Source organism: Bombus pyrosoma, linkage group LG8 (assembly GCF_014825855.1).
Source record: "Bombus pyrosoma isolate SC7728 linkage group LG8, ASM1482585v1, whole genome shotgun sequence".
NCBI classification, from domain to species: domain Eukaryota; kingdom Metazoa; phylum Arthropoda; class Insecta; order Hymenoptera; family Apidae; genus Bombus; species Bombus pyrosoma.
This window is the reverse complement of record NC_057777.1, coordinates 6,910,053-6,936,453: the sequence shown is the minus strand read 5'-3', so window position 1 is coordinate 6,936,453 and position 26,401 is coordinate 6,910,053. Positions and strand designations below refer to the sequence as shown.

Genomic DNA, 26,401 nt, shown 5'->3' with positions numbered 1-26,401 from the left:
ATTTTATAATATAATGCGACCGTAATTTTTATTTCGTTTTGCTGTAATTAATTGATAAACAGAGTAAACGATCTGTGTCTGTTTATATTTATATTCATCGTCGGTTCGAGTAAAGAATATCAGTCAACTCGTACTCGTATCTCACGACTATCAAACAGTTTTCGTCTTACTTTTCCATCGCGTATTTTCATTCGCCATGTCGATTTGAACGTTAGGTTTACTTGTAACGGGCATCGCGGTTAATCACGAAATAAAATGTACGATACACGCATACAAGTTGGTAGAACCTATGTTAGAGAGGCCAGACAAATCGATATCTTTGTTTCTGTGGCCGATCAGAAAACATCTGGATGATAATGACCGTAGTAGAATATTAAGTTGCAACTAAAGTGTGCTGGCTTGTTTCTTAAACACTTTATACTCGTGACTCAACATCCTGCCCGATCTATTCTAATGTAATAAACTCCACGTTTCAATTTCTCAGAATTACCGCATAACGAAAACAATTCAGTTTGAAAATGGTTACGATATTGGGATTTCAAATATTTATTGTTTGAGTCATGTCGGCAATTAAACGAGATAAAGCGTTGAATTTGTGGACGTGAGAAACTGCTTGTCATTTTTATTCTTAGAATCGTACAACACGTCTTTTTACGGGATTTTGACAAGTATTTGTATATTTTATCGTTTATTATCTTTCATTTATTACGAGAGTTAACTTCAATGTAATTTTTAAATTGACCACTAGAATTTGAGAAACAGACGAGCGAAGAGCTTCACTGTTTTTCAAGGCTTATTTCGTTTTATAACAAAACGTTAAATCTATTCTATACCCATCTAGGAATATTTATTCAAAGTGAAAGGAGTTAATTAGCATAGGACTATTTGAAAAGGTCGTTCTCATCCTTTTCTATTCTCATGGAATATCAACTAAGAGTTATGAATCCGTAATTGTTTAATGCTGAAGTACGAAGCATACTCGTAATCTCGTATTATGAAAACGTGCTACACATCATATTTCTCTGCGTGGCCTTAAAACGTTACGCGCAGGACTCTTTTTCTCGTTCCTTTTTCTTTCTTGTTTCATCCAGTGTTGGCTCTGGTTGCCAGAGGAAAACCAGGCAATGGCTATTACATAAAACCCGAAGAAGCACAGCAAACTGAATATTACTGTTTGGTTGAAAAAATAAGATTAAATGAGATAAAAACGAAATTGAAATCATAATACATATTGTCCATAAAAAATGATTGAAGGGCTGTCTCGAGCAACGGCCTATAGAGAGAATAAAACCAAGTATAATAAAATTGATAATAACGCGAAAAGAAAGATAAGTTATCATTCGTATCTCGTACTCGATTAGTGTATTTGTTAGACGAATAGACGAGGTATTATTCAATTTTTGTTTATTATGTAAACACAAAGGAAACAAACTCCTTTAGTAGTAGAAAAGTAAAACTTGCAACGCGATTTACGTAATTCGCTGTTTTGTCTTATGAACCTTTCTTCCAGAAAGCTTCTCAATTATATAAAATGTTCTCGGTACAAAAAATAAACGAAATTCATTATGTTTCCTTCTCTGTTTCGTTCGCTTGTTAAATTAGAAAGACACGAATATTATTTATGATAGACGAACATCGATCGAAAGAATATTCTTCCGATGTAAATCTACTCGTAACACGCCAAACGAAGAATATTATTTAGTCGTGTTTAGCGAGAAAATCCCATCGTATCGCGCCTTTTGCCCGGACGTAATTATTCACAGTTAAAGGATTAACACTTTTCAGTAGTACACGGTCTGTAGCGGCTATTCACTGATGCATTCGCTTCTTCATGCGATTAGCGTGATGTTGCTCTCGGAAACCAGTTCCCCTTAAGAGCAATTACAGAAATGAGACGATATTCCATTTGTAGTTAGTATTTCTACACGGAATAATCATTTTGTCTTCCTCGCCGTACCTTTTCTCTTTGCCACCCTCTTACATTTCCTTCGTTCTTTTGTTCGCTAGTTCCAGTTGCATGACTTTTAAAGATTTTCTAGCTTTCCAGAAGAAGAAAGCGGTTCTCAAGGCAAAAAGATATCCAGGGTGTTTCGTTCCATTTCAAAAAGCTTGCCCAAGTTTTTACAAAGAAAGAGAGAGAGAGAGAGAGATCGGGGGGAGAGGGAGAGGGAGAGGGAGAGAGTAGATCGTTCTTCTGCTCATTAAGTTCATAAAGTCATTTGCTTGACCTATTTTCCATCGAAAAGCAGCACTCGCACCACTACCAACACGACGAATCGATTAGTAATCAATTAAGCCCTCGTTTTACAAATTATCCCTCTATAAAACGTTATATCGAGAGAATTTTCGAAAGAAAAACAGATCCTTTATATTCTTATCGAATTTAACTTTATATATCGATCGTTGGAAGCATAGAAGGAAGTTTGCAGCGGGCGGTATTAAGACGTATCGACTAATAAATTTATTAACGCCACGTCGGTTTATATTGGATTTAATTAATATCCTCTAAAGGTACTCGAATTAATTAATGGCTACGAGAAAGGATTTGAACAAAATTATTATTTCACCGGCCGTGTATACGTATAATATTCCGGTGTAAAATGAATAAAAGAAATGTCGATTTGCATTTCACAAGTTTGAAACAACGAATGTAATTATTAATTATTCGCGAGGAAAGGAGCCCTGCAATTCTGGTAATTTAATACATTTATAATACGCGTGCAAAACATTCTGCTATATTTCAAATTTAATACGTGCGTATGTTCGTACAATTTCAATATTATTATTAATTAAAAATCTTCCACGGTAAGTGCTCAAATATTTTTCCTATCGTATGTATGTATGTGTGTGTGTGTGTGTGTGTCCAAGTAAACTGTAGAATATGTGTACATAATCTTTTAAAATAATAATCTCCGTGTTTTAAAACTACTATCTTTGGATTCCATCGAGAAACTATCGTACGTTATAAAAAAGAAATTTCAAAAATTCCACGTGTATGAAAACAAAGTCCAGCCAATTTTTTTTCTTGTTTTTCTCTCTCTCTCTCTCTCTCTCTAAGGTCCTAGCAAATTAACACGTTGAGCGCCACTGGTCATGACTGACAACGAGCATAAATAATAAACCGATCGTAACGTTCCGTGTGTGTACACGGATAAAATGTGCTTGAACGAGGCATCGACAACGCACGCTGAATAATACATGCGCTGTCGTTCTCGATGCCGCGGAGAAATATTTGGCAGGGCCGGTACGCGCGATGGTAATTGGAGTGTGTGTGCGGGTAAATAATGAAGGCAGAAACGCGCCACGAAAATCCATGCACAGCAACCAAGTGACTACGCGGCACGCGGACACGTACAACGTTTCGGTGGGGATGGTAAAAACGTAAGAGGGAGGAGAAATGGTGGAGGAGGAGGAGGAGGAGGAAGAGTAGAAAGAGAAAGAGAGAGAGAAAAGAGGGAAAAGAAGGAAAAAAAAAGAAGGGCCGGTAGATGCAATTGCGATATCAATGGCGTTGGGGGTTCGCAGGCGATGCAGCTGTAGCGGAGAAACGAGATTAACGCTATAAATACCATTGGTGGCCAAGCCAGGCTTGTGTCTTGACCGACGAGAAACTCTTGTCCGCGACTGTACCCTTAAAACATTGGAAATAGTTATGGCAGTGGCGCTCATCCAATGGCTATCGTTCCGCATTTATTGATTCAATTATGTAACCGAGCACTCGATTGACAGCGGGAATATGGCCCTCGTATCGTGCCTGATCGTTTTTATTTCCTGTAATTGATTGGCTTCGATGCACTCTTTTTCCACCCCGTTCTGCATTCGTCTCTCTGCAGGTTTTTCCAATCGTTGATATTATTGTTGCTTGTTGCGGTGATTTTTAGCATTTGCATTTTGACGAATACAGAATAAATAAGAAATGGTTGAACAACTGCCAGGTTTTGTACGAGCGATTGTTATTGTTAATTGGATTGTTGAATTTGTAATACGATTTGAAATGTTGCGTTATTCGATTATAATATGATACGTAATGTATGGTTTTTAACGATTCACGAATCGCTGAATATTAACAACCGCCTGTCTATGTACGTAAATGTTTGCAGGATAAAAATTGTTCATGTTGAAAACGCGCGGATAAAAATGTTTATATTGAAAAACAAGAAACCGTTTGCGTCGACAGACAGGAATGATATAACGCAATTGAACATTTCGTACGTCGTAACGTAATAATTCAATTGTTACCAATATTATATGAAATCATTCAGTTATTCTATAGGTATATTTAGAATAGCAAGAAAACATGTTTGATTCGAGGGAATAGAATATATCAGAAGAATAGATTGTTATTAGGTTGACTTAACGGGCAATTAAGCCCGATGCAATCGCGGTAGGAAATAGCTGTGCTATTGAAGTATCAGAGTTAACGAAGTAATTGTGCGTTTTTATACAACACAACCTCTAACATTACCGTGTACGTATATCCTGAATCGGAATTAAATAACGAAACGATTATTTTCTTCTGTTCTACATCTAGATGAGTATGTACAATAATTACATATATGTTCTTGCTTTTCTTAAAAATTCCTGTTTATAATAACGGGAACAAACGCGCCCTTTGTACGTACGGTGGATCGGAAAACGTAGAAATGGCAGAGAGATATAAATTGACAATTCTGCTATGTCGATTTTACACTGAAATCCGTTCGATTTGAAATTGAGCGTGTAAGTAAAGCAAAAGAAGCAACGGACAAACTCCGGCTGCAAAGTCGACTCGCGTGTCTATAGAGACCGAAGTTAAGCAAAGAAAGACAGCGCAACGCATTTTTCTTTTTCACTCGGTTGCTATTGGATATTCTGAATTACGATGGCAATCTTTCTCATTGCCGTGAAAGCTCGGGACATCGCATTTGCAATTCGATACGCGGTGATGCTTCAGTTCCTATTAACTAACGGCTGCATAGAAAAGGTGAATATTTCGCTTCGTTATAAAAATTGAACGTCTGTTGGGGAGCAGTTATATCGAATTCATCCCTCTTTCAACTTTTGATGAGCAGCTTGTAGAAAATTATTCATGCCAGATTACTTAGCTCGACTCGAGTATGTACTATTAATTCATATACATACTGGCAAGTCGGATAGGTATATGAAACGATTCTACCTTACTCTATATTTCAGTCGATATTCTATATATAAAAGCATGTCTAATTATATAATAATTCATCTCCTTTATCAACATTTCTTCATATATCAAACTTTCCTGCTAACTTCTTTATGATGGACATGGACGTGAAACGATAAAAAATTTAATCCACCCCCCTCCGATTCGTCTTTCAGTCAGGCAACTGAAAGCTTTTACGGGAATGGTCTTTTTGAAAAATCGAGGAAAGCAAGAGGGCGGACTCTATATTTGCAGCGAGGCGGGGCGGGACGGGGTAGTTTTCTTAAATTTGATATTTCATTTGGCTAAGTACGCTGCCTCGCTCGTAACGCGACGCTTCAATTACGTTTAATTAAATCATGTTATATAATTATTAGTATCGTTTAATTAAATTATGCAGAAATTTTAGTATTCCGTTCACGTGTGACGAGGGGAATATAGCGAAGCGTGCGAAACTTGGTTAAAAAGTTCCGGGTCTAAGGTGTATCTCTAAAATAAGTCTCTGAGAAAATTAAATCGCAACGCGGCACTATATCGGATAAGATTAGATGTGTTTACTTTATAATAGCCTACATCTACGCAATACGTACGTACATATATGCGTATAAAGTGGTTTTAAAGTTCCAAAGCATCCTTTTGCATTAACGGCATTTGTATTGCGGATGCTGCGCGTAACTCTTTGATCGATATCACGATAATATGAAAATCATTTCAACTGGCAAAAATCTAGCGAAAGAACTTCCCGTCCCGTTTTTCGCTGAATTCTTTTATATTTCCCCTGTTATATGCTTTTTCACACGTTAACGGAATCTTTGAACGAGGAGCGTACGTTCTTACGATTATTCAATATCTATTTATCGGCTACGATCGTATTAACATTATCCAATATAACGTGTGACGAAAATACTTATGGAAACACTTGTACGAAACATTTCGAAACTATATTAGCACCGCGGCGAAACACGACTATCCTAATTATGCTAAGCAAAAATTTGAAACTCGATACAACCGTGTCTCGTTACTACGACGCTAATTAAATTTTTAAGCAAAAGTTGTCGATAGTAAGTGTTGTTCGAGTACTGTAATAGACAAAGTAATATGCCCGATAACGTACGTAATTACCGGTTAGTTTTAGTTAATCACCTTGAAATGATAGATATGTATGGTGGCGCGAAAAATTCGGCTTCGGCACCGATTCCGCGTAATTGATGCGCGTGATGCACTCGTGCATTCGGAATTGCACAGAACCGCATCGCTGCCCTCGCGTGCTTCGTTAATCACGCACGTTGACGGTTGAATCTTGGCAAAAAGAAAAGGGCAGAAGGAAAGAAGTGAACGCATTCGTGAGAGAGTAAAAGAGAGAAAAAGAGAGAGAGAGAGAGAGAGTGAGTGGAAGGGAGAAGGTATAAAAGACATGAATGCGAGTCGTTGCTCGCTTTGCTGTTCGTACAGGAAGCTCATCGAGAGTTATGCGCAGGACTGTACTTACGTGCACCGTACACTCTTCGTTTATCGAATTTCTTCTTTGTCTTTTTCTTTGCTCTCCGTAAAATAATAAACGATCTTTTTTTCGTCCTTTAATAACACCGGTGATTTTTTACAGGGTAAATGAAAACCTCGGATTATATCTTAGGTCATTCGTTTATTTAACATTATAAATTAAGATAAGATTAAATAGCAAGCATCGAAACTCGTAATTAAAAACACAATTATTGTATTATTCGATTTAATTTGATGTATTCTATGGAAATAATGATACAAGTTTCAAGAAATGGAATTAAACGAAACTAAAACCGGTAGAAATGACTAAAAGTTAAATGTAACGGTACAATAGTAAAAATGACAATAGTAATCGTAACACTGGTAATAATAACGACAATATGATGATGATAATAATGATAATTGTTAAACTGAGATGTAGAGAGTTCGAAGTATTGAGGATTGTAATTAGAATTAGAAAAATTGTAGATAGTATTAGTACAGAAATGATTAATTCTAGTGAATTAGAAAGGGAATCTATTTCATCGTGTCAGTAAGATTAGATAAAATAAAGAGCAGAATTGTAAATATTATACGTCATTCGCTTAAAACGGACAGATCTCTCCTCGTTTCGATCGTTACGAAATTTTATTAGAGGGCAAAATAATAATAATCAGAATGGCTGGAAAGATAAAGTATCTAATTTTACGTAAAAGCATTGACCGAATATTTTTCGTGAAAATTCTAGCAATTGCTGAGAGGAGTTGAAAATTTTCCAAAATGATGGAATACACGTAGTTCCAGAAAATAACAGATAACAAGTGCCGGAAAATTGTATCTAAAGGAATTAATATTTTATAGAATAATCTAACATTATTATCATTTTTAAAACTTTAGATAAGAGATAACGTGGAGGTTAGTGTATACATACTCATTGAAATTACTTGTTATATTTTAGTTGACATGTGTTTGCGATTCGCTCGATAAAGTAATCAGTTCTTATCTGAGTATGACTTTTTTTTTTTTTAGAAGCTCATTTTTAAATGTCACATGTATAAATAACTGACACGACGAACGGTTGTATTGATAATCTATATTCCTCCAAAAGTAACATAAAATACATACGCATAAAAGATTATAACGGTTATATTTTAGGAAGATTGTTTTAGAAACTATGTTATTTTCTTACCGAGCGAACAAAGTGCAGGGAGAAAACCGATATTCCCGTCACGGACTGTACGAGAAGCCATTTTGAATCTTCCTCGGAAAATTTATTACTTTACCTTCATTAGTTTCCACGTTATCCGAGTTTAAACACGCTGTATCGTTTTCTATTCAGTCTCGTAAATGAGCTCACGGTTTATTAATGAACGTCAACCGATTATAGTAAAATTGTATAATTGTGGATCGTAATTGAAGTGCGGCGAATTTATTGAAAGGAAAAACGTTCATATCGATCGACCAGAAATCCTATCGATCGTTAAAGAACTGAAAATAATTTTCATTTTCTTGGAACGATAAGTTGCTGATATTCGTTTACCAGGAAAAAGAGATGTTTTTTTTTTTTTTTTTAAAAAAGCATGTGCTTTTTGAAGGAGCACATTGTTACAAATGAGGGCCTCTGGCGTGGGATATGAGTCATCTAACGACTTGTTTCACTTGACGAACATCCATAAAACTGAACTGACGGCTTACAAATAAGCATACTCGACACCAGCCTTAAAACTACTCCGATGTTTCGCTCACTACCAGCCTTATTTTTGCATGCTGCACGATTTCACAGAAAATGAAAAAGCGCTAATTAATTTTACTCGAGTAATCAATTTAATTAAATTCAATTTAAAGATAACTTTACTCGTTAAATATACTTTTATACATTTTTTCCTATTACGCGTATTTTTCTGCCACACGAATTTCTAACAGAATACGTAAATAAACGTGCAAATACCTATACTCTACTTATTATATCATTTTCTATCGCTCAAGTATCGAAACTTCTCATTCAGAACACAAATCTTGTATGTAGATCGTCTGTTTGTAAATTTCAAATACATCGAACACATATCTAAACGCGATCAGTTTATAAACACAAGGACTCGTCAACGTTCGAAGCGAAGGTTGCCGAAATTACGCGTCCGAAAGGAAATCCCTCAGTCGTTCGCGTATCGTGCTAGGTACCAGCCGTTCCTAATACGCAAATAAGGTTTGTCGAAACGAACGAGCCCTACGTAAATTGCGTACAATTTTCTCGCTACGCACACGCTTCGTTTTCTAATATAAAATTGATTTCTGTTGCAGTTGTTGGGCGGTGCTTGCTTCAGCCACGGTCCGTACACGTTCTATAAAGCAGTTCGAATAGGAAACGGTCGTGTACTTCGTCTTGGAAGCTTCTTCCTCACGAAATTGTGGAGCGATGCAGATCTCGTCAGCATTGGGGAACTTCAGTTGCTGTGGATGGACAGCAGGGGGCCGAATCAACCTCTGGCATCTTTACGGCTGTACTTTTTACCGGAGAACACCCCGGATGGCCGAAGGGACACGCACGGAGAGGTGAGTGATTTTCGCCTTTTTACCAATGTACTTGTTTCTCTTTGTCGAGTCTCCAAATGAAACTATCACTCGACACGAATACTTCGCTTTCGGTAGATTGGGAGTATCGGAGACCACAGAAGAAATTCGTGTTAAGTCAGATATTTTTGTTTTTCGTACTATTAATAGGTAGATTAATAGATAATTATTGTTAGCCAATTAAGCGTTAGCGGAATTGTCCTTTTATCGATGACGCTAGTATTTTCACGAAACCTTATGTGGTTGTTTCTCTTTAACTAATATGTTAGAGGAAATTCTATTGTTTTAACCAAGGAATAAAATAAGGCCGGGAAATCAACAGAATCGTACTTAGTATATTTTTCTACGGTAATATTCGTTTGTTTCTATTTTATTCGATCGTACGTTGTTTTAACTGCGGAAGGTAGAAAGTAACGTTTTCGAGCAATGAATCAGTCGAATTGCCTATTCAGTCGCTCTCGTTGTGAAAATAATGAATTAGAGAAGCAATCTTGGTTCACGGGCGATAGCAGCGCGTAAATAGTTATGCGCTGGAAAATAGAAAGTAATATTTAAACCGATAAATCAGCTGGGATTGCTACATTGTGACTTTATTGCGAAAGTAACGGAGAGATGTATAAGATACGGATAGTAAGATACGTAAGTATAATTCAAAGTAAAATGGTAAAATAGTAAATCTCACGGCAAAAATACGTAGAAAAGATAATCTCGTTTCGCGATAGAACCGAGCGAATTACTCGAGTGTAATCTTTTATTCGAGTTAATTGCCCCAGATAAGATAATAAGCAATCTTTTTCCTTTTAACTTTAAAATATAAAGTACAGCATTAATTGAACATACATATAATCAGGCTGAAACGACGTTTAAGAAGCAGGACGAAATATAGTACGACGTTGAAATTTTTCGTACAAAGAAAGAAGCGGCAAAGGAGGAGGACATTTTATATCCACAAGTCTAATAATAATAATAATAATAATCATAAAATACGTGAGACCGATTTCACGCGTTTTCACATCACAATAGGTCGATGTGATTTTATTTTAGGTCGATTAATTTCCAGATATTTCATTCTCCGGTGCTGTTTTTCAATCTGTGTGAAATATACGTGGAATACGAATTAAGACGAAGCATGTGTCTTCCAAAGTTAAATGATCTCATAGAAACTGTTGAAATCGTTGAAACCAGAAGTCATCTGTAACTTGTTCAAATGACGTTCTATAGGAGTCATAAATCTTTTCGACCAGCGAACAATGCAATTTAATTGCCCTCTCTTCGAAGACATAGTAATCATGGTTGCGCCGCGATATATAGTGATGGAAGAACGATCGCGTTCCGATCGGAATGATTTAAAAGATCGTCGAACGATTAGGAGTGTCGTAATGGCAGAATTTTTCTGAATTCTCTGCCGGCTAATTTTAGCGATGCGATGCAACCTTGATCTAATTCATTGGTCGACCACGTTGCTCGAAACAATTCTATATTTCTGCGCTGAATGCGCAAGAAAAAACCTCAACTCGAAACGTGATTCTTACGAAATCAGAATGTGCACATGTACTTCTGATCCTTCTTTTTTTTTTTTTTTTTTTTTTTTACTTTACATAATACTTCACACAGACGTGTTCTATGATACGTTTAAACGTCAACTCCGTAATTACCAAGGGGGTCTTGTTTTTTCCGTTTATCTTCCTTTAATAAACATTATTTTTCACACGCATTACATAAAAAGGAAGAAGAAAAAAAAAACACTTGGGATCGGTTTCTACCGAATAAATAACGTACAAGTAACATCCTCTTATCTAAAGTTTATCCCGGTCGAAAAGTTGCAAAGCGAATAATTGTAATTTAGCTGGTAATCGCTGGCAAACACTCGAACGCGTCGTTCCACAACGAGGAAATGCTCTTTCGACGTCGTAAACCGGTTTACGTTCTGTTTTTTCCACGTTGCTCGAACATTTCATCGGCAAAAATCACTCGGAGCACGCTTTGGGTAAATCGCGTTTTTTTCGCGTGACGACTGACCATTAACCTCTCATTAAATTCTATGGTACCGCAAAAATTTCGGTCTTTTTTCCTTTCGATCTTCTATTTTCCTCTTTCTTTATTCTTTCCTTTTGACAAAATTAATTTAATATGGTGTACAAACGGTGTATTCGTTTTTGCGTTGAGTTCGTGTATCGTATGGGATTGCAGGCCATTTCTACCGGCCCAAAGCTATAGTTTAACTAAAATTAATCTGTCTTATAATAACGCGATTATCGCTGCCACGGTAGTGTTCAGGGCACATTCGTGTACTCGGAATCAAATTCACCTTGTATTATGCTAACGACATGCTAATGGCCCCTTCTTTAACGACCGTTTCCTTTTGTGAGTTCGCTTTTGATTCCTCGAGTTCTCCTTGTCGGCCGTAGCTTCCCATCTGGCGATATTAATTACGAAATATCGTATCCGCCAGGCGTTTTGTATGCCGAAACAAAAGTAAAAAGAAAAAAAGAAAAAAGGGAGGAGAAACGATAGAGAAGAGGAATATGCCTCAACTTCATCGCCAATAAACTTTCGCTTGTTTCCAATACTAAATTGCATTATGTCATTCCACGGCGGGTCAATAAATATTCAGAAGCTGCATTGATCGATTATAACGTGAATCGACGCGTATATGTAACTCGGCATAAAGTGATTAATAATTGCGAGTTTATATTTATTAATGCGAAACGACAATGCGCGCGAGAAGCGAAGAGAATCAATTGGGTCGAAGTGGGATAACAATAAAAAAAAAAAAAACGAAGGAGAGAAAGAGAGAGAAGAAAAATATGAAACGAATTGGCGGAGTTGAAAAATTTATGGAATTCCGAGGCACGCTCGTGAAACGAAATATAGATTTATTTCCCCCTGCTAATAGAGGAACGCGAAAAACGAGTAATCGGTGTTATCGAATTTTGTTCGCCGGGAAAACGCAATGTGTACTCGATAATTTAATTGAGACTCGATAATTTTCTTGAACGAACAGTGCGTTCGTATACACGCATACTTTGGATTCACGCGTCGCATTTGCATAAATCTATTAAAATTCATAGCCTCCTAATCAAGTAATTCTCGACGCTTGTCATAATGAAAAAAGAAAAAAAAAAAGAAAGAAAGAAAGGAAGGTAGGAAGGATGTAGAAGGGAAAAACGTCGGAATGAAATCGTTTTTATCGTTGGAAAAATACGCGATAAAATCAGGAAGACTCGAGATGTGCGATAAAATTGCAACGTTGTAAGATACGCTCGTTGAAAAAGTCCAAAATGAGGACGTGATTGGCAACTGAATATGGTGGGATATTAGGAGAAAAAAAAAAAAAAAGAAAAATAAATAGTTGTGCTGCGAGAGATGGATAGTGGAAGAGAGATTTACGAGCCTGGGCTTTGAAAGTATCGCGGCGTGGAATTTTTTGTTATTATAGAAGTATTACGCTTACATCGTTTACACAAGGAACGCTTAACGCAATTTTTTAGAAAAAGAAAGGAGAGAAAAAAGAAGAGGGAGGCAGTAGATGCAGATCTGTATGTTGTTCCTGCGGCTTTCATACTTGCCGGATTTTATTCAAAACCATATTTGCATTCTCATTATTTTTTTGCCCCCGCCTCGTTTGAGCTTCTCTGAAATTCCGCGCGCAGTTCCATACTTATAATTCATTTCCCGTCTTCTCTAAGCATTAAATTCGTTTCTTTTCTACGTTCTAAAGGTGCGAGTAATGTAATATAATATATCTAACGCCAGAACGTTAATTTTGAACGTACTGGATATCACATTGTGTTTTCATTAACGACTTTTGCCATTATTTCCCCGCTATAAATCACGACATAAATTCAAATTTATGGATTACGAGAGCGAAAATTTTAAAGAATACGCTGATCGATCTGCCTATTTTGCTAATAATTTGTTAAACGTATATATTACCGATTTAAACGAATATATTTAGTAGAAATGACACGGGAATTACAGTCAAACGTCTAACGTTGAAATTTATTGCGCAAATGTAACACGATCGTTGCATAACATTATTGTAACAGAAAATATAAATTACGCTTGAGTGGCGTTTATCGAGTAATTTATCTAACAGAAGTATAACGAATCTAGTAAATATCATTATTACCGTTAAATATTAACAAATAATAATTATACGAATTGTACCCTGTTAAATCTTGCTGAATCTCTGGCACAGTTTGCAAAATTTCAACAGAAGTAAAGCAGAGATATGCAAAAAAAAAAAGGCTAGATTTAAAGGATAGAAGAGGTTAATAGAGGCAAAAGCGTAAAGTACAGAGTGGCAGATGTAAAAATGCTGCGGAAGGGTCTACAGAACAGAAGCAAAATCCCTCGTTGGATGGTTAGGGTGGATTTTGGGGTCGGCCTGTTCTACTATCGAGACATTGTCAATTAAGCGCAGCCCTTCGCTCGTCATTTTCACTGTTTACAGGCTGGTTAGCTTGAAAGCATCGTATACTAGAGTCTAAAAATGGATTTTGTTTCTCTCGTGGCATGCAGAAATTCAATTTGAGATTTTTCTCAAATTCGTCTTCAGTCGTCTGTCCGTCATTTTTATTTAACAATCTTCAAAGGATGAATTTCCCGAATTAAATGCGCCCGGTAAATATAGAGAAATGTAGTCGTTTAAAATAACGCAAAATAAAACGGAACACGGAATAATCGATGTACACGCTGTGAAATCAAATACATATTCCTCGATCGTAAATCTTTCCTCGCCAATTCGACTTTTAATTGGCGAACCGACGAAAAGAAACGTTAAATTATTTCTCGAGCGAAGTGGTTTATATCGAGCTCGTCGCGATATCTTAGAAAAATGGTTTTATCGATTTACGATTAAAACGATATATGGCGTGTACCGAAATACGGGTAGAAGAGAAGTAAGTAACGTTATTCGCTTTTGCTCTAACAACAAAGTTTCGTTCGCATTTACTAATTGGCAGAGTCACGAACAGTCAAAACAGCGTTTAGTTAGTCGAATTGTTGAGCTAATTAAATATGCACCGAGTACGGAATGTTGTGTGACTCGACGCAACTTCTTTCCATGGAATATAAATAATTCCATCTCGTATCAAACTTGCAACGAGGAATTCGCGATAAAAAAAGAAAAAAATATAATTCCTCGAACATGGTTCTATAAACGAGCGTTATGAATTATTTAAATAACCTACTTGGACGGAAAATTGCTTTTTCAATAATACATTTTCTTCGTCGTAATCTTACTTATCGAAACGTCTAGTTTGTCTTATCAGTATGTATTACTTCTTAATGAACGTACTTTATATTCTCCTTTTATCATCCTACTTTTCCAACTTTTAATTTTTATCTCAATCGTTATCATTGATTTTACGATAATTATTATTTAGATTTTTCTGAAAGGCTCGAGCTTAATTATAACGCTGGAATATCGTTGTTTATCTTCTTCTTCCTCTCTTTTTTCTTCTTTTTTTTTTATTTCCTTGCGTTTCCACGTGTTTCCTCGTTTCTTTCTCGCTCGAAAGAAATCTTGAAAGAAATATCGGTAGCGTCCTAGAAATCCACTGTCGGAACTTTTCACTTTACGAATGAATTTTGAATTTTTACGAACAACTACGTTGATTCTCTATTTGTTGGAAATATTATAGAAATTGTTTTTAGATGTAAAAGTACCATTTATATACGTGTATGCACGATAATGCCGGGGACATAATGGGTACTTTGGTAAATGGAAAAACACATAGCGTTCGTTATTATTTTAAATCGATAAACGTCTGTGCACGCGAGAGCCACTGTTAAATCGAATCACCGTGCTCACAATCACGACCGTATTATTGCACACGGCATCGAGTAAGAACAACAAATTGGATGCAGCCTTGGAAATATTATTTTAAATGACTTTTGAAACCGGATAGCTGCAAACACCACGCTCCCAGTAAAATGACATTCTTTTACTTCAATTATTATTTTCATTCCAGCTAATACCAATTGGACGAAAATCAATTTGCTTTTGTGTTTAAAAAAAATTAGCAGAGGGACGATCTTTGACCGTGGTTTACGCGGAAAAGTAATTTAACAATTGTTAAAGCTGCAATAGAGAGGCAAAGCCTGAGTAAAAGCAGTTATGATTCTCTACTCTCCTCTTTTCCTTTTTTTCTCTTTCCTTTTTTTTTTTTTTTTCAGGCGAAGAGTAAAAAATGTCTGTAGCCAGAAAAAATTGTATTTTGTGTTTGTAAAAAAATTTCGTCAGAGAAGAAACTACCACCACCGAAAAATTGAAAATTTCCTTTCCTCGAAAAAAAAAAACAAAAAACAAAAAAAAAAAAGAGAAAGGAAGGAAAACAGTTTTGATTTGTAGTTTATTTATCGGTTATCCCGAAAGGTTAAAAATTTGAAGTAGAAAAAAAAAAATTGCGAATAGGATAAAAGATACGGAGTTATCGAATTGAAATGTTGGAAAATGATGGAAATACTTCTGTATTATGTAGACTTTTTTAAAGCATTATGCCGTTACGCTGCAAATATGTAGAAATAAGTATCTCCGCGAGCTCGACAAGGTTACGTTCTAATACTGTCTGCAGAAATGACGTAATGAATAATGCATTCTCTGGTTTAAATGTTAGTTTTATGAAACGCAACACACGCACACGCCTCGTGCAGATCAACGTTAATTCGTTCTCGATGGTGTTTGATGCACGTTCCATGGCAACGTGAATTCGTGTAAATAAAAAAGATCTTGTTCGCTACATTCAAAGGTTGGAAAAATATCATAAATATTTAGATTACCTTTTACGGTGTATATGTATGATCTTTCGAGCTTTGTTTCATTACGTTAGTCCGTTGTCTTTCAATTTCAATCGAGTGTTCCGAAGATCGATAAATCTTTCGCTTGAACCCTCGCTTCGATTGCGACTCTCCAACTTGGAGACCGATTGCTCTCAAACCATTGACGAACTTGACGTAATTGTTTCCACGTAATCGAAAACTGGCAAGATTTAAAAATAAATTCTATCGAATTAGACTGCGGATTTTTACGAACACGATTAAACCAGTGAAACAGAGATTTCTACCGCTAAATGTTATAGCTTCCGATATTGTTCATACTTTCACATATTATCGAAGAACACACGAATAGAACATGACAGAAGCCTGTTCTCTTTAATCTCTTTATTTCGAGCAATCGTAAATAAGGATTAAAGGATAGCTTTGGTAATACGACACTGATCGTTGAATTTTTAAACTGTACATTATGTTTATTGCCCGTGGCCTTCAATTTTCCGTTGTGTAGATCTCTGAATAAATGTAAATTTCATGTAAATTAATACATATTCGTATTCTAGTAACTGGATACATATAAAATATCATTTAATTCTCCATTTGACGCGTCCACGGCAAGAAGATAGCGGAAATAAGAATTCACGAAGCTTGGATTTTGATTTCGAAACTGTTGGAAAGGCAATTGGGAGAATTGATGAAGAAGCGAGTAGCCAGCCCATGACCCTATCTTAGTAAATTAGAAGCAGAAACGCCCTGCAGCTGTTGATGGATAAACATTGCTGTTCGATAGTCAAGATAAATCGAACCTTTTAATTCGCTCGTGTTCATCGATCATGCCAATTATACGTGACACAGTTGATTCGCGATAAATCGTTGGCATAATATTTTCACACTTTGCGGCTTCGTCGACTGGCATTAGTCGATTGTAATAGCTTGTACGTACAATGACTCAGAGAAAGTATGCGAAACGTGTACACTTACGGTAGAAAACTTTTGTGTACATATATTACGTGTTTTGTATAAAACGTTTTGAAATTTTATCAGCACTGCGTTGCGTGTATGTTTGTACAAGTGTTGGAATACCATGGCGAATCCATGTAACGGACAGTCACAACTAATTAGAAAAAGTGTTGACGATTATTTTTCAAAGAAAAGCGAAAAAGGGAAAAAATGACAGATGAAAGCGGATACTTTCCGCTTTTCGACTTTGTTCCGGCTGTTTTCTCTCTTTCTGATTCTTCAAAGTCGCCGTGATGACCCTTGAAAAGAATCAAAGAGCGCGAAGAGACAGCGAGGAACGGACTGTGTAGAAAACGATGTGTCACTATAAACGACCAGAAAACGCGTTACCGAAGAGATTTGGCGAGATTTCGCGCCCTTTCATCTCCTTCTCGCCTTCTCGCTGTAGATTTCATTCCATCCATCCAGCTTTGATTTCATTTTATTTTCTTACGGCAACTTCTAAACGAAAACGGCAATTACGGGTAATTTCTTGACTTGTTCGCGTCTCTAAACGTCGTTGAAAATAAGATTGAAAATAGGATGGCGACAAAAGGGCGCAAAATGCAGGATAAATATATCTGAAAGATGGCTCTCTCTTTTTTCGCGCGGACTCGTGTTTTCACGTTTCTCGTTGATTTCCCCTCAATTTCCACGCTATCCGTTGACGTCATTATAAATTCGCCTTAAATGAAGAAATTCTGATTCGTGCAACAAACTCTGCCGGCCGAATAAAAAGTATGCTGATTCGAAAGGAATAAACAACGCCGATAACTTGATATCTTAAGAGGCTGATTATTTTGACAAATGTATTAAAAAGTTTTCTTCGTTTTGTGTTTGCAATCCGACGCTTTTCTTTTCCACCGTTTCTTTTTCTCTCGTTCGTTCGATACGTCGAAGATTTCGTTATCCACGGGAAACGTTCGGACTCTTAGAGAATTTCCATGAGAACTTGGAAGATTCTCTCTCTGTTTTTACGAAAAAATTCTTTTACCATTTTCTTTTCTTTTACCACCTTTTTTTCGTCCCTTTTTGTTTTTATGCGAAGTAATTTAAGAGGATATGAACTTTTCTACCTCCGTTTCAAAGGTTGCTTTTATTTTTCTTCTTTTTCCCCCTTCCTTCGTCCGGCTGTAGAACTTTTCATGAAGTTTTTCCAGTGTAATTCTAGATAAATACGCGCATTAATTTTTAGTAGCGTTGTTGAATTTCTATTTTCGCGAAATTTTATTCTACTTTGTCTCTTTAATTTAATTACTGCATTCGATGTTGGAATGCGTGATATAATGAGGAAAATAAATGTAAATATTATTTCGCCGATGAAACTCCGACGTGTACGGAACGGAGGCCACGAGTTCAAAAACCAGTTCCCCCGAAGCCTAATTAATAAATGTAGCTTTCGCGTTATTAGTTTTTGTTGTAACAAGCCCTTGTTCGGATATGATATCCGTGCACAGGCGAAAATGATGATATTAATATGGAGATAAACTAGAGCGCGGAATAATTTCTCAAATAACTCGACCGGAGTTGAAAAATTTTCTCTGTCGGCTCGTAGGAGAAAGAAAAGAGAAATAGCGGTCTGGCGCGGGCATTTAATTCGCAAAATGTCGCCCTCCCGTTTTATTTTCGATTTCATTGTTGCGTCGATATCGAGTCGCACCGATTGATGCACAATATTTACGAATCGAAACCCTTGCTGATCGAGGGATGAATTTTTGAGCGAATGAAGAGAGAAATAGTGGAGGTTACAAAACGAAGGGAGAAAAATATATACAAGTCGTCGTGGTATTGTTGAGCAGTATAAATACAGACGGCAAAGAGAATAACAAGAGCGAACAAAGTGTTGTTTTGCATGCATTCCATCGCGATCGAACATAGACGCTGCGAATATTTCATTGCACTCCGTCGGAAAATACTTTACGCTCGTTTATTTCCTCCCCGCGAGAAAAAGTTTGTTCCGGGAGCGATGAAATTTATTTGCACTCGTTTCTTCGTGGCTTAATATTTCCTTCTTCTTTTTTTTTCCTCTTCTTCTTTTCAACTTTTCCTTTTTTTTTTTTTCTCTCGTTTTATCTTTCCCCTCGTTTCTGTTTTACGCGTGTGTACTCAGCGAGAGAGAACCTCGACGTCCTATTTCCGTGCCGCTCCAAGTGTCTTTCGAGCAATTCGATTTTATAATTTCGAGAACGCCTAGAAAAAAGATTAATCAGTCTCAAGGAGCCTACGGCGAAATTCGAGCGAATACGAGTCTCTCTGTCGAGAAACTTGGAATTGGTTGTTCGAACGATCGCCCGGGAAATTGCATACTTTGGGAGATATCATTCTTTTTAAATGGAAGATAGAAACGTATAAATTGACCCAGATTGACTTAATCGTAACCAACGAGAGATCGTAAATTGTTTAGTCATCGTATAGAATCATTTGTATTTTCCAATAAACCTATCGATCGACGTTTCGTTTAAAAAATATGAATTTTTGAAATTCTCGAACAAATAACCACGACATCGTGATCTGCTGCTATTATCGTCGATCTAATTGATAGACTGAGAAACGAGAACGAGTCCATTTCATTTCACGAGGCTATTGTTTATGAATCGAGAGATTATCAACGAGCGATAGCCTGTATAAAGCACATATGTACATACATACTTGCCGCTCTACTTATCGTTATTTAATTATCGAAACAACTTTCTATCCATTACTTGGTAAAAATTAGGTTTCCTAGAATTTCCTCAGTTTCTTCCACGGATCAAGCAGATTTCTCACATGCGATTATCACGTTCCTACCATTCGTTGTTATGATTTATCGTATCCTCGGCTTCGTTCTGTTCTATCGAATCCATGGAGTTACACGAACCTGACGTGATGCACACACTTCATTTGATACTCGCGGGGAGTCCACGCTGGCCTGCATAATTTATTAGAAAATTGCCAACGAGTTTCCTCGTCTCCTCTCTATTCTTCTATCCGTCTTTCTCTGTTCTTCATATAGACGTCTTCACGCGCACGCATGCAGTCTCCACGTTAGAATAATTCAATGTTCTAAATAAAACTCGTGGAATTCGCGTGCACGCGGTTGTTGTTAGGCCAGTGTTGAGGACGATGGGGAATCCGCGATCGGGTGAACGTACCCTTAAGCCCTGCACATACAACGCGATTAACCCGTCTGCATCGTTTTCTTCCATTAAACGCTGATCCTAAATCGTACAAACCGTCTTTTTTATCGCTCCATATTCGAACGTTGTCACTCGTCGCACCTTTTATTCTTCGCGTTGCATCGTTCGACTTTTTGAGATCCGAGACCTTGACAAACGTACGAGGGATGCAACTGTTCAAGAAGTTGGAGCATAATCGCAACACTCGGAAATATCGATTCTTTTTGGTCTGCTCGCGTGGTTAGTCGGCGATTGGGAAAAAGAATACCAAAATAGCTTCTTGAAGAGCTTTAAGTTTAATTAGAAGCTTTAGAATAGTGGAGTTTACGACGACGAATCGATTGGCAGACACCGCAGCGCCGCTTTTGGGCAAACATTTTGAGAATAAATCGCCCGGTCTGGCGCTCAAAATTGTTGCTGATGTAGTTCGAGCACCTCCCGTTGGAATTGTTATCGAATTTCGAGAGGAATGCCTTGAAAGCGACGGAAGCTGAATCGGGAACTTTGAGAAAAATTTCGCGAATCCCGGGAACGATATAATTCTGTAGAGAAATGAAGAGCGAAGAGCTGTTCCGTTCGAGGGTCTGATCGATTTAAGAAACTGCCGTAGCTTGTATTACAAATAGAAAACAGAGCCGAGGAGAACAAAATCTTCTTTAATGCTCCGAATGGTCTGCTTTGAAATCTCCTTTAATTTAACAAGGAAGAATGGAAAACACAGTTGCTGTACACGTATTACATTTTTAACAATCCCATTACATTTTCAATGCAAATATTACTTTGCAGAGAAACATTCAAGATGGAAATATATGGAATTAACGTTTACCGCGCAGCGAAAAGAGAATAAGAACGGAGGAAGGAAATTTCATTTAAGTAGCGTTGTAGCCGTGACATAAAACCTCTACTGTATTCTTGAAAAATATTTTTTTTTACAAAATTTCATTATAATGGAAATACACTAGCTCGCCAAAGTATTTCAATACTTGTAGAAATCTCTTACGTGTACGTGTATTATATATAAACATTTTCTATGGTAAGTGGTGGAATACTTTAGCCGGCCCGTGTATCTGTTTCCACAACGTGGAGCATCATCGTGGAAAGGGAAAAGGAAAAATCGTTTTCTTTTATTAAAACGTAACGTTATATTGGAAAACCGGTGGTCGTAAAATATCGTCAAAGTTTTCGATACGAATAACAGAACTGACGTAAATGCACGAATATAATTATTCGTTGCATTTAAATACAGATTGATTTATTTTCATACATGGCGCGTGTCGGAGATAAATTATTTGCGAAAAGCAACGGGAAATTGATATACACGAGGCGTGCAACATGGCGGATATCTAATATCACTTTGTATGTTCGAAGTCGGAGATTGCACGTGTACGCACAAAAATCAATGCAGTGTTTGTAAAGGCTCTTATTCAGAAGCGTGACTTACATAATACATCCGTGCAGTGCGCTGGCAATGCTTCGTACAGATATAACTCATGAAATCGTACAAACTGGCAGAATCGATTTGTTTACGTTGATTCATTTCTTACCGTACTAGATAAATCTTTTTTCTTTCCTATTTCTTTTTTACTTTACACCCACGCGGGTGTGTCGGTTTTTTATTTGTCGCGCTAATTTTTTCGCGCCAAGATCGCAGCAGGGAAACATAGTAACGAGTACGTTTCGTTCATGTTCCGAATCACTTCGTCTGCGAAACATTTGGAAAATTTTAAAAAGAATGAAGAAAAAAAAAAAACACGCGTTTAGCTCCCACACTGAATATAAAAACAATTTTTGAATCTTAAGAAAAAAATTATCTGTGTTATTTGTATTACATCAATGTATTTCTTATATATTTCTGTTTTCATACTGTTCAATTAAGTTCGTTATCTAGCGATACTTTCGTACGACCATAAACATCTGATACTACGAAAATGAAATGTATAGAACCTCTTTAGAAAGATGTTTCGTTCGAAAGTAAAGATATACACGTGTCAATACTTTTTCCAGCTACCGTAAAACATAGAAAATATGAATTATCTATCGTATTGTTCTCCTTCGTATATTTTCCTCGGTCGAAAGGTTATTCATATTGAATTTAATTATCATTCGTATTCGCATAATGCTAAGTTATACAAAATACGCGATTGAACCGTAAATTGAAGTAATTAGCAAAATATTTAATTAAATTGTTAGCCTGGCCATTAAACGGAGGAATTCATTAAACGGTCGTATCGTGTTTTATTTGCAACTGTAATACATGAACCGTGTGTATTAATTAAATTTGATTCGGCCCGTCCGCTGTTACAACTGCACAACATGATCTACCGTTGTGCACGCTATCTTGTAAACTATGACGTAATCGATAACAGAGTCGAGCGAGGGGAAAAAAGAAATTATGATTCAGTTCGTGTAACGCGCGCGGGTTTACCGAATCCGGTATTTCAAGAATAGAAGTCCCCACTTTTTCTCTCTTTCTCTCTCTCTCTCTCTGCCTCTCTTTCTCACTGTACTCAATCAACAACCGATTTTCCGTAAAATTTTCAACTCGATTTCACGGCGAACAAGTACATCGCAATCACGCGTTCCGTGAAATGAATGTTCACAGTCGACTGGTATTAAATTCATCTACGTATAAACGTTCTTCGTATGAATCAAGAAAATAAAGTTGTTTTTTTTTCCTTTTTGACGTCCGTTTAATATTAATCGAGCGGCTAAAAAACGTTTTTATGACAAATGTGTATACAGGTGTCCGATGTAGCTACTTTCAAATGAGAGAATTATGGGGAAAGTGTACACTGTCCGAAATTTGCATAAAGCCACTATACACGTTTTTTTTTTCTTTTTGGCAAAATCATGTAGTTATTCCATCCTGATGACAAGATTGTATGTGATGGAATTTTGGGAAAACTGGGACAGAAACGTACATGTAACAATGATTTTTTAATATCATGCACGGAAAGAATAGAAGAAAGTAATTTTGTTTATCAACACGACGATGTTCCGGTTTGTACATCGAGACAAATGAAACAGTGACTGCGCCAAAAGATATCAATGTTTCAACATGGCCAGCATGTTTACTAGAATCGAAGCTCATAAGAAAATCTTTGGAGAATAATTGCGAGAGAAGTTTGTACCAATTGCAGACAGTATAATTCCATTAGTGGAATTTATCAAACGCTGCAAACGAAGCGTGCACGTCTATCGATAAAAAGGTGGTACAAAATTTAATTTCGTCGAGAAGATGGCAATTATACGTTGATATGGAAACGGCGAGGAAATTATCGTTAATTCTAATTTTACAATTGAAATTTATTCGTTTAAAGCGCCCGTCGATTCGTAGAGATTCTCCGTTTCGTTTTCTCCTAAATTATATCTCTACGTTTTTTAAAATTAATCTTCTGTTATTAGAATCAAAGTGTATGTCTGTCCTTTGATTTTAATTTTATTCGTTTAAAGCGCCCGTCGATTCGTAGAGATTCTCCGTTTCGTTTTCTCCTAAATTATATTTCTACGTTTTTTAAAATTAATCTTCTGTTGTTAGAATCAAAGTGTATGTCTGTCCTTTGATTTTAATTTTATTCGTTTAAAGCGTCCGTCGATTCGTAGAGATTCTCCGTTTCGTTTTCTTTTAAATTATATTTCTACGTTTTTTAAAATTAATCTTCTGTTGTTAGAATCAAAGTGTATGTCTGTCCTTTGATTTTTTAATTCTAATTTCACAATTTAATTTTATTCGTTTGAAGCGCGCGTCGATTCGTAGAGATTCTCCGTTTCGTTTTCTCCTAAATTATATCTCTACGTTTTTTAAAATTAATTTTCTGTTGTTAGAATCGAAGTGCATATCTGTTCTCCAATTTTTCCAAAATGATATCATGCACAAACTTGTCGTTAGAATGGAATAATCAATTAAAATAAACGTGTCTGTCGTTTACATTTTACATCTCCTCTCTTCTTTTTTTTTTTTGTTTTTTCTGCTTTGACACTCGTAAAAGCATTGTTTCGTTGAATAAAGATATAGTATCGACGTAAATCCATTAACACTTGAAATTGACTCGATTTCATGTTGGATCCACTTTAATGCGAAAACGATAGAATGGCGTCGGTATCATCAATCAATAGGGAAGTATCGATCTTGAGTTTTGACATCGGTTTCATCCCGGGGACGATCCAAAATTCCTATGTACAGGGTGACACCGTTGTTATGATAGGTAGCGTTTACCTGTATATTCTAGATGCAGTTAATTAATTAGACGTAACGCGCGTGCAATGAACGAAATCACCTCGTGCCAAGTAAATTCGCCAGATTGTCCAAATAAAACGTAAATTCTGTCCCTCAATCGGTATCTAGCCCCGTGCATTACGCGTTCCACCAGATTTATGTGAATTTAGTTCGGCATGTAGTACTCACTATGGATATATTAGAACACTGTCACGTAGAAATGGAATCGAGTCGAGAACTGTTTGTGAACTGCAACTGACCCGAACGCTTGATTCACTCGCTCAAATACAGACGGAAGTGGGACGAGTGTAATTCTCTGATTGATTATTGTTGCCTCTATTTTCGCCTGAAAAATACACCTTTTCCAATAGGCACGTGTTTTTCCATATTTTGCACGATATAAAGGCAGATCGAATCGGACTGTTAGTTTCTTCTTTTTTCTTTTTTTTTTTTTTTTTTTAGGAAAATTATCTCTACACTCGTGATCTGTTCTAACTCATCAACAATATTTTCTCCCGATCATCTTCGTTACGTTCGATTTGATCTTAGAGTATCGTTTGTTTAGGAAAGCGATATTAATTTACAAATTAAAAAATCGTTATCTTTTCCAATCATCTCGATGCAATTTGTCCTGATAAAAGTATCGATCTTTTAGGAATGTTTGTTCGTAACGTACAATTCGATAAAAAGAATTGAGATAATTTATAATAATTCAATTGGATGAAATCGCATTTTTCTGGAATAAATATTTCCTTGTAGTCTATTAATTCGCCAACAATGAACTTCCTCTACGATCTGGATTTCCTTCCTACTGATTAGAGGAACAGTCGACGAAAGGTTCTCCGAGGCTTGTAACATTTCCAACATAACACGTATGGACGCCATTCGAGTCAGGTTTATTCCCATCTCTAGTAGTACGGTGTTGGTACGTTGTTGGTGCAGCGTGGTTCGCATGGTTGCCGGGGATCTCGGGGTTAGGGAGGAATCGAGAACGACGGGGGTGGACCAAGGGGGTGCCAAATGGAAGCTATAGCAGGGTATAGAGCTACTCTGTATGGGTAAGTGGAGAGAGCCAGTGTTATTGGTTTTTGTTGCGCATGCCTACTGCCGGCGCCAATCTGGCGAATTATTAGCCAAGTTTAACTGGCCAGAGGTGAGATAGATTATGACAGGAGTTGGTAATTTAATGGCCTCACTCCACTCTTGCGTATTAATCGATTAATATTTTTCTTTTAACCTAGTCAGAATTATCGATTCGAAAAAATCAGTTCAATCGTTTCATCCTCGAGCTGATTCATTCGATATCAATCGTTGAAATTTATCGGTTAATAATTGATCATCGTGATTACGTTGCTCGTTGATAACGAATACGAATAGACTGCAGGAATTTTATTGCGAGATCAAATCGTTAACTACCTCTATTATTTTATATAAGATACGTTTAAATCGTTTGCACTTTTCCTCTTAGCGTATCGAAGATGTTTACGCAAATTCGTATCTTCATGCGTAGCAATAAAATATAAGACACGAGCATTTTTCTAATCAAATTCAAATTTTCTCGCTCGTTTGTCTTAATCAATTTAGTTAGATTCTTTTCTATTTTTCTTTTCTTTCTTTTATCCTTCCCCTCGTTATAAGATAAAGGATAGAAATTGGCGAAGTAATCGATCACGATGACCATCGATTCCCCCTCGCCTTACATATCGTTTTATTGTCAGGTTACCGGGAAATCCACTCGATGGCATAAAATGAATTTTCATGGGCAATCAAAGGGAACGACTCGAGGGTTCGTAGAAACCAAGTTGGAAAATTTATGAACAGAGCCAAAGATTCCAACTCTCTTATTTGGACGTATACATGTCCTATCGAAAAAGTGTGTCTTTTAACAGTCGCCGTAAAAGGATAGCCCGCTCATGACCCTTATCGTACACGGCGTTTCATTTTTTCTTTCGAATCGTGTCACCCCACTCGAGATCCTGAAAAGCCAATTTCACCGATAAGCGAGCAGCTGCAACTGTCCGCGCGGCGATCGCGTTTAAACGAAATTAGTCC

General features: G+C 36.8%; 1 protein-coding gene across 3 annotated transcripts in view; it reads left to right on the top strand.

Moving 5' to 3' along the window:
- Nucleotides 1-26,401, top strand: part of LOC122569927 (protein split ends-like) — a 174,746-nt gene that overhangs the window by 37,593 nt on the left and 110,752 nt on the right. For all 3 annotated transcript variants that reach the window (XM_043731592.1, XM_043731590.1, XM_043731591.1), the window contains one exon: nucleotides 8,933-9,184. In XM_043731592.1, coding sequence (XP_043587527.1) covers nucleotides 8,933-9,184 — 252 coding nt within the window. The remainder of the gene's footprint in view (nucleotides 1-8,932; nucleotides 9,185-26,401) is intronic.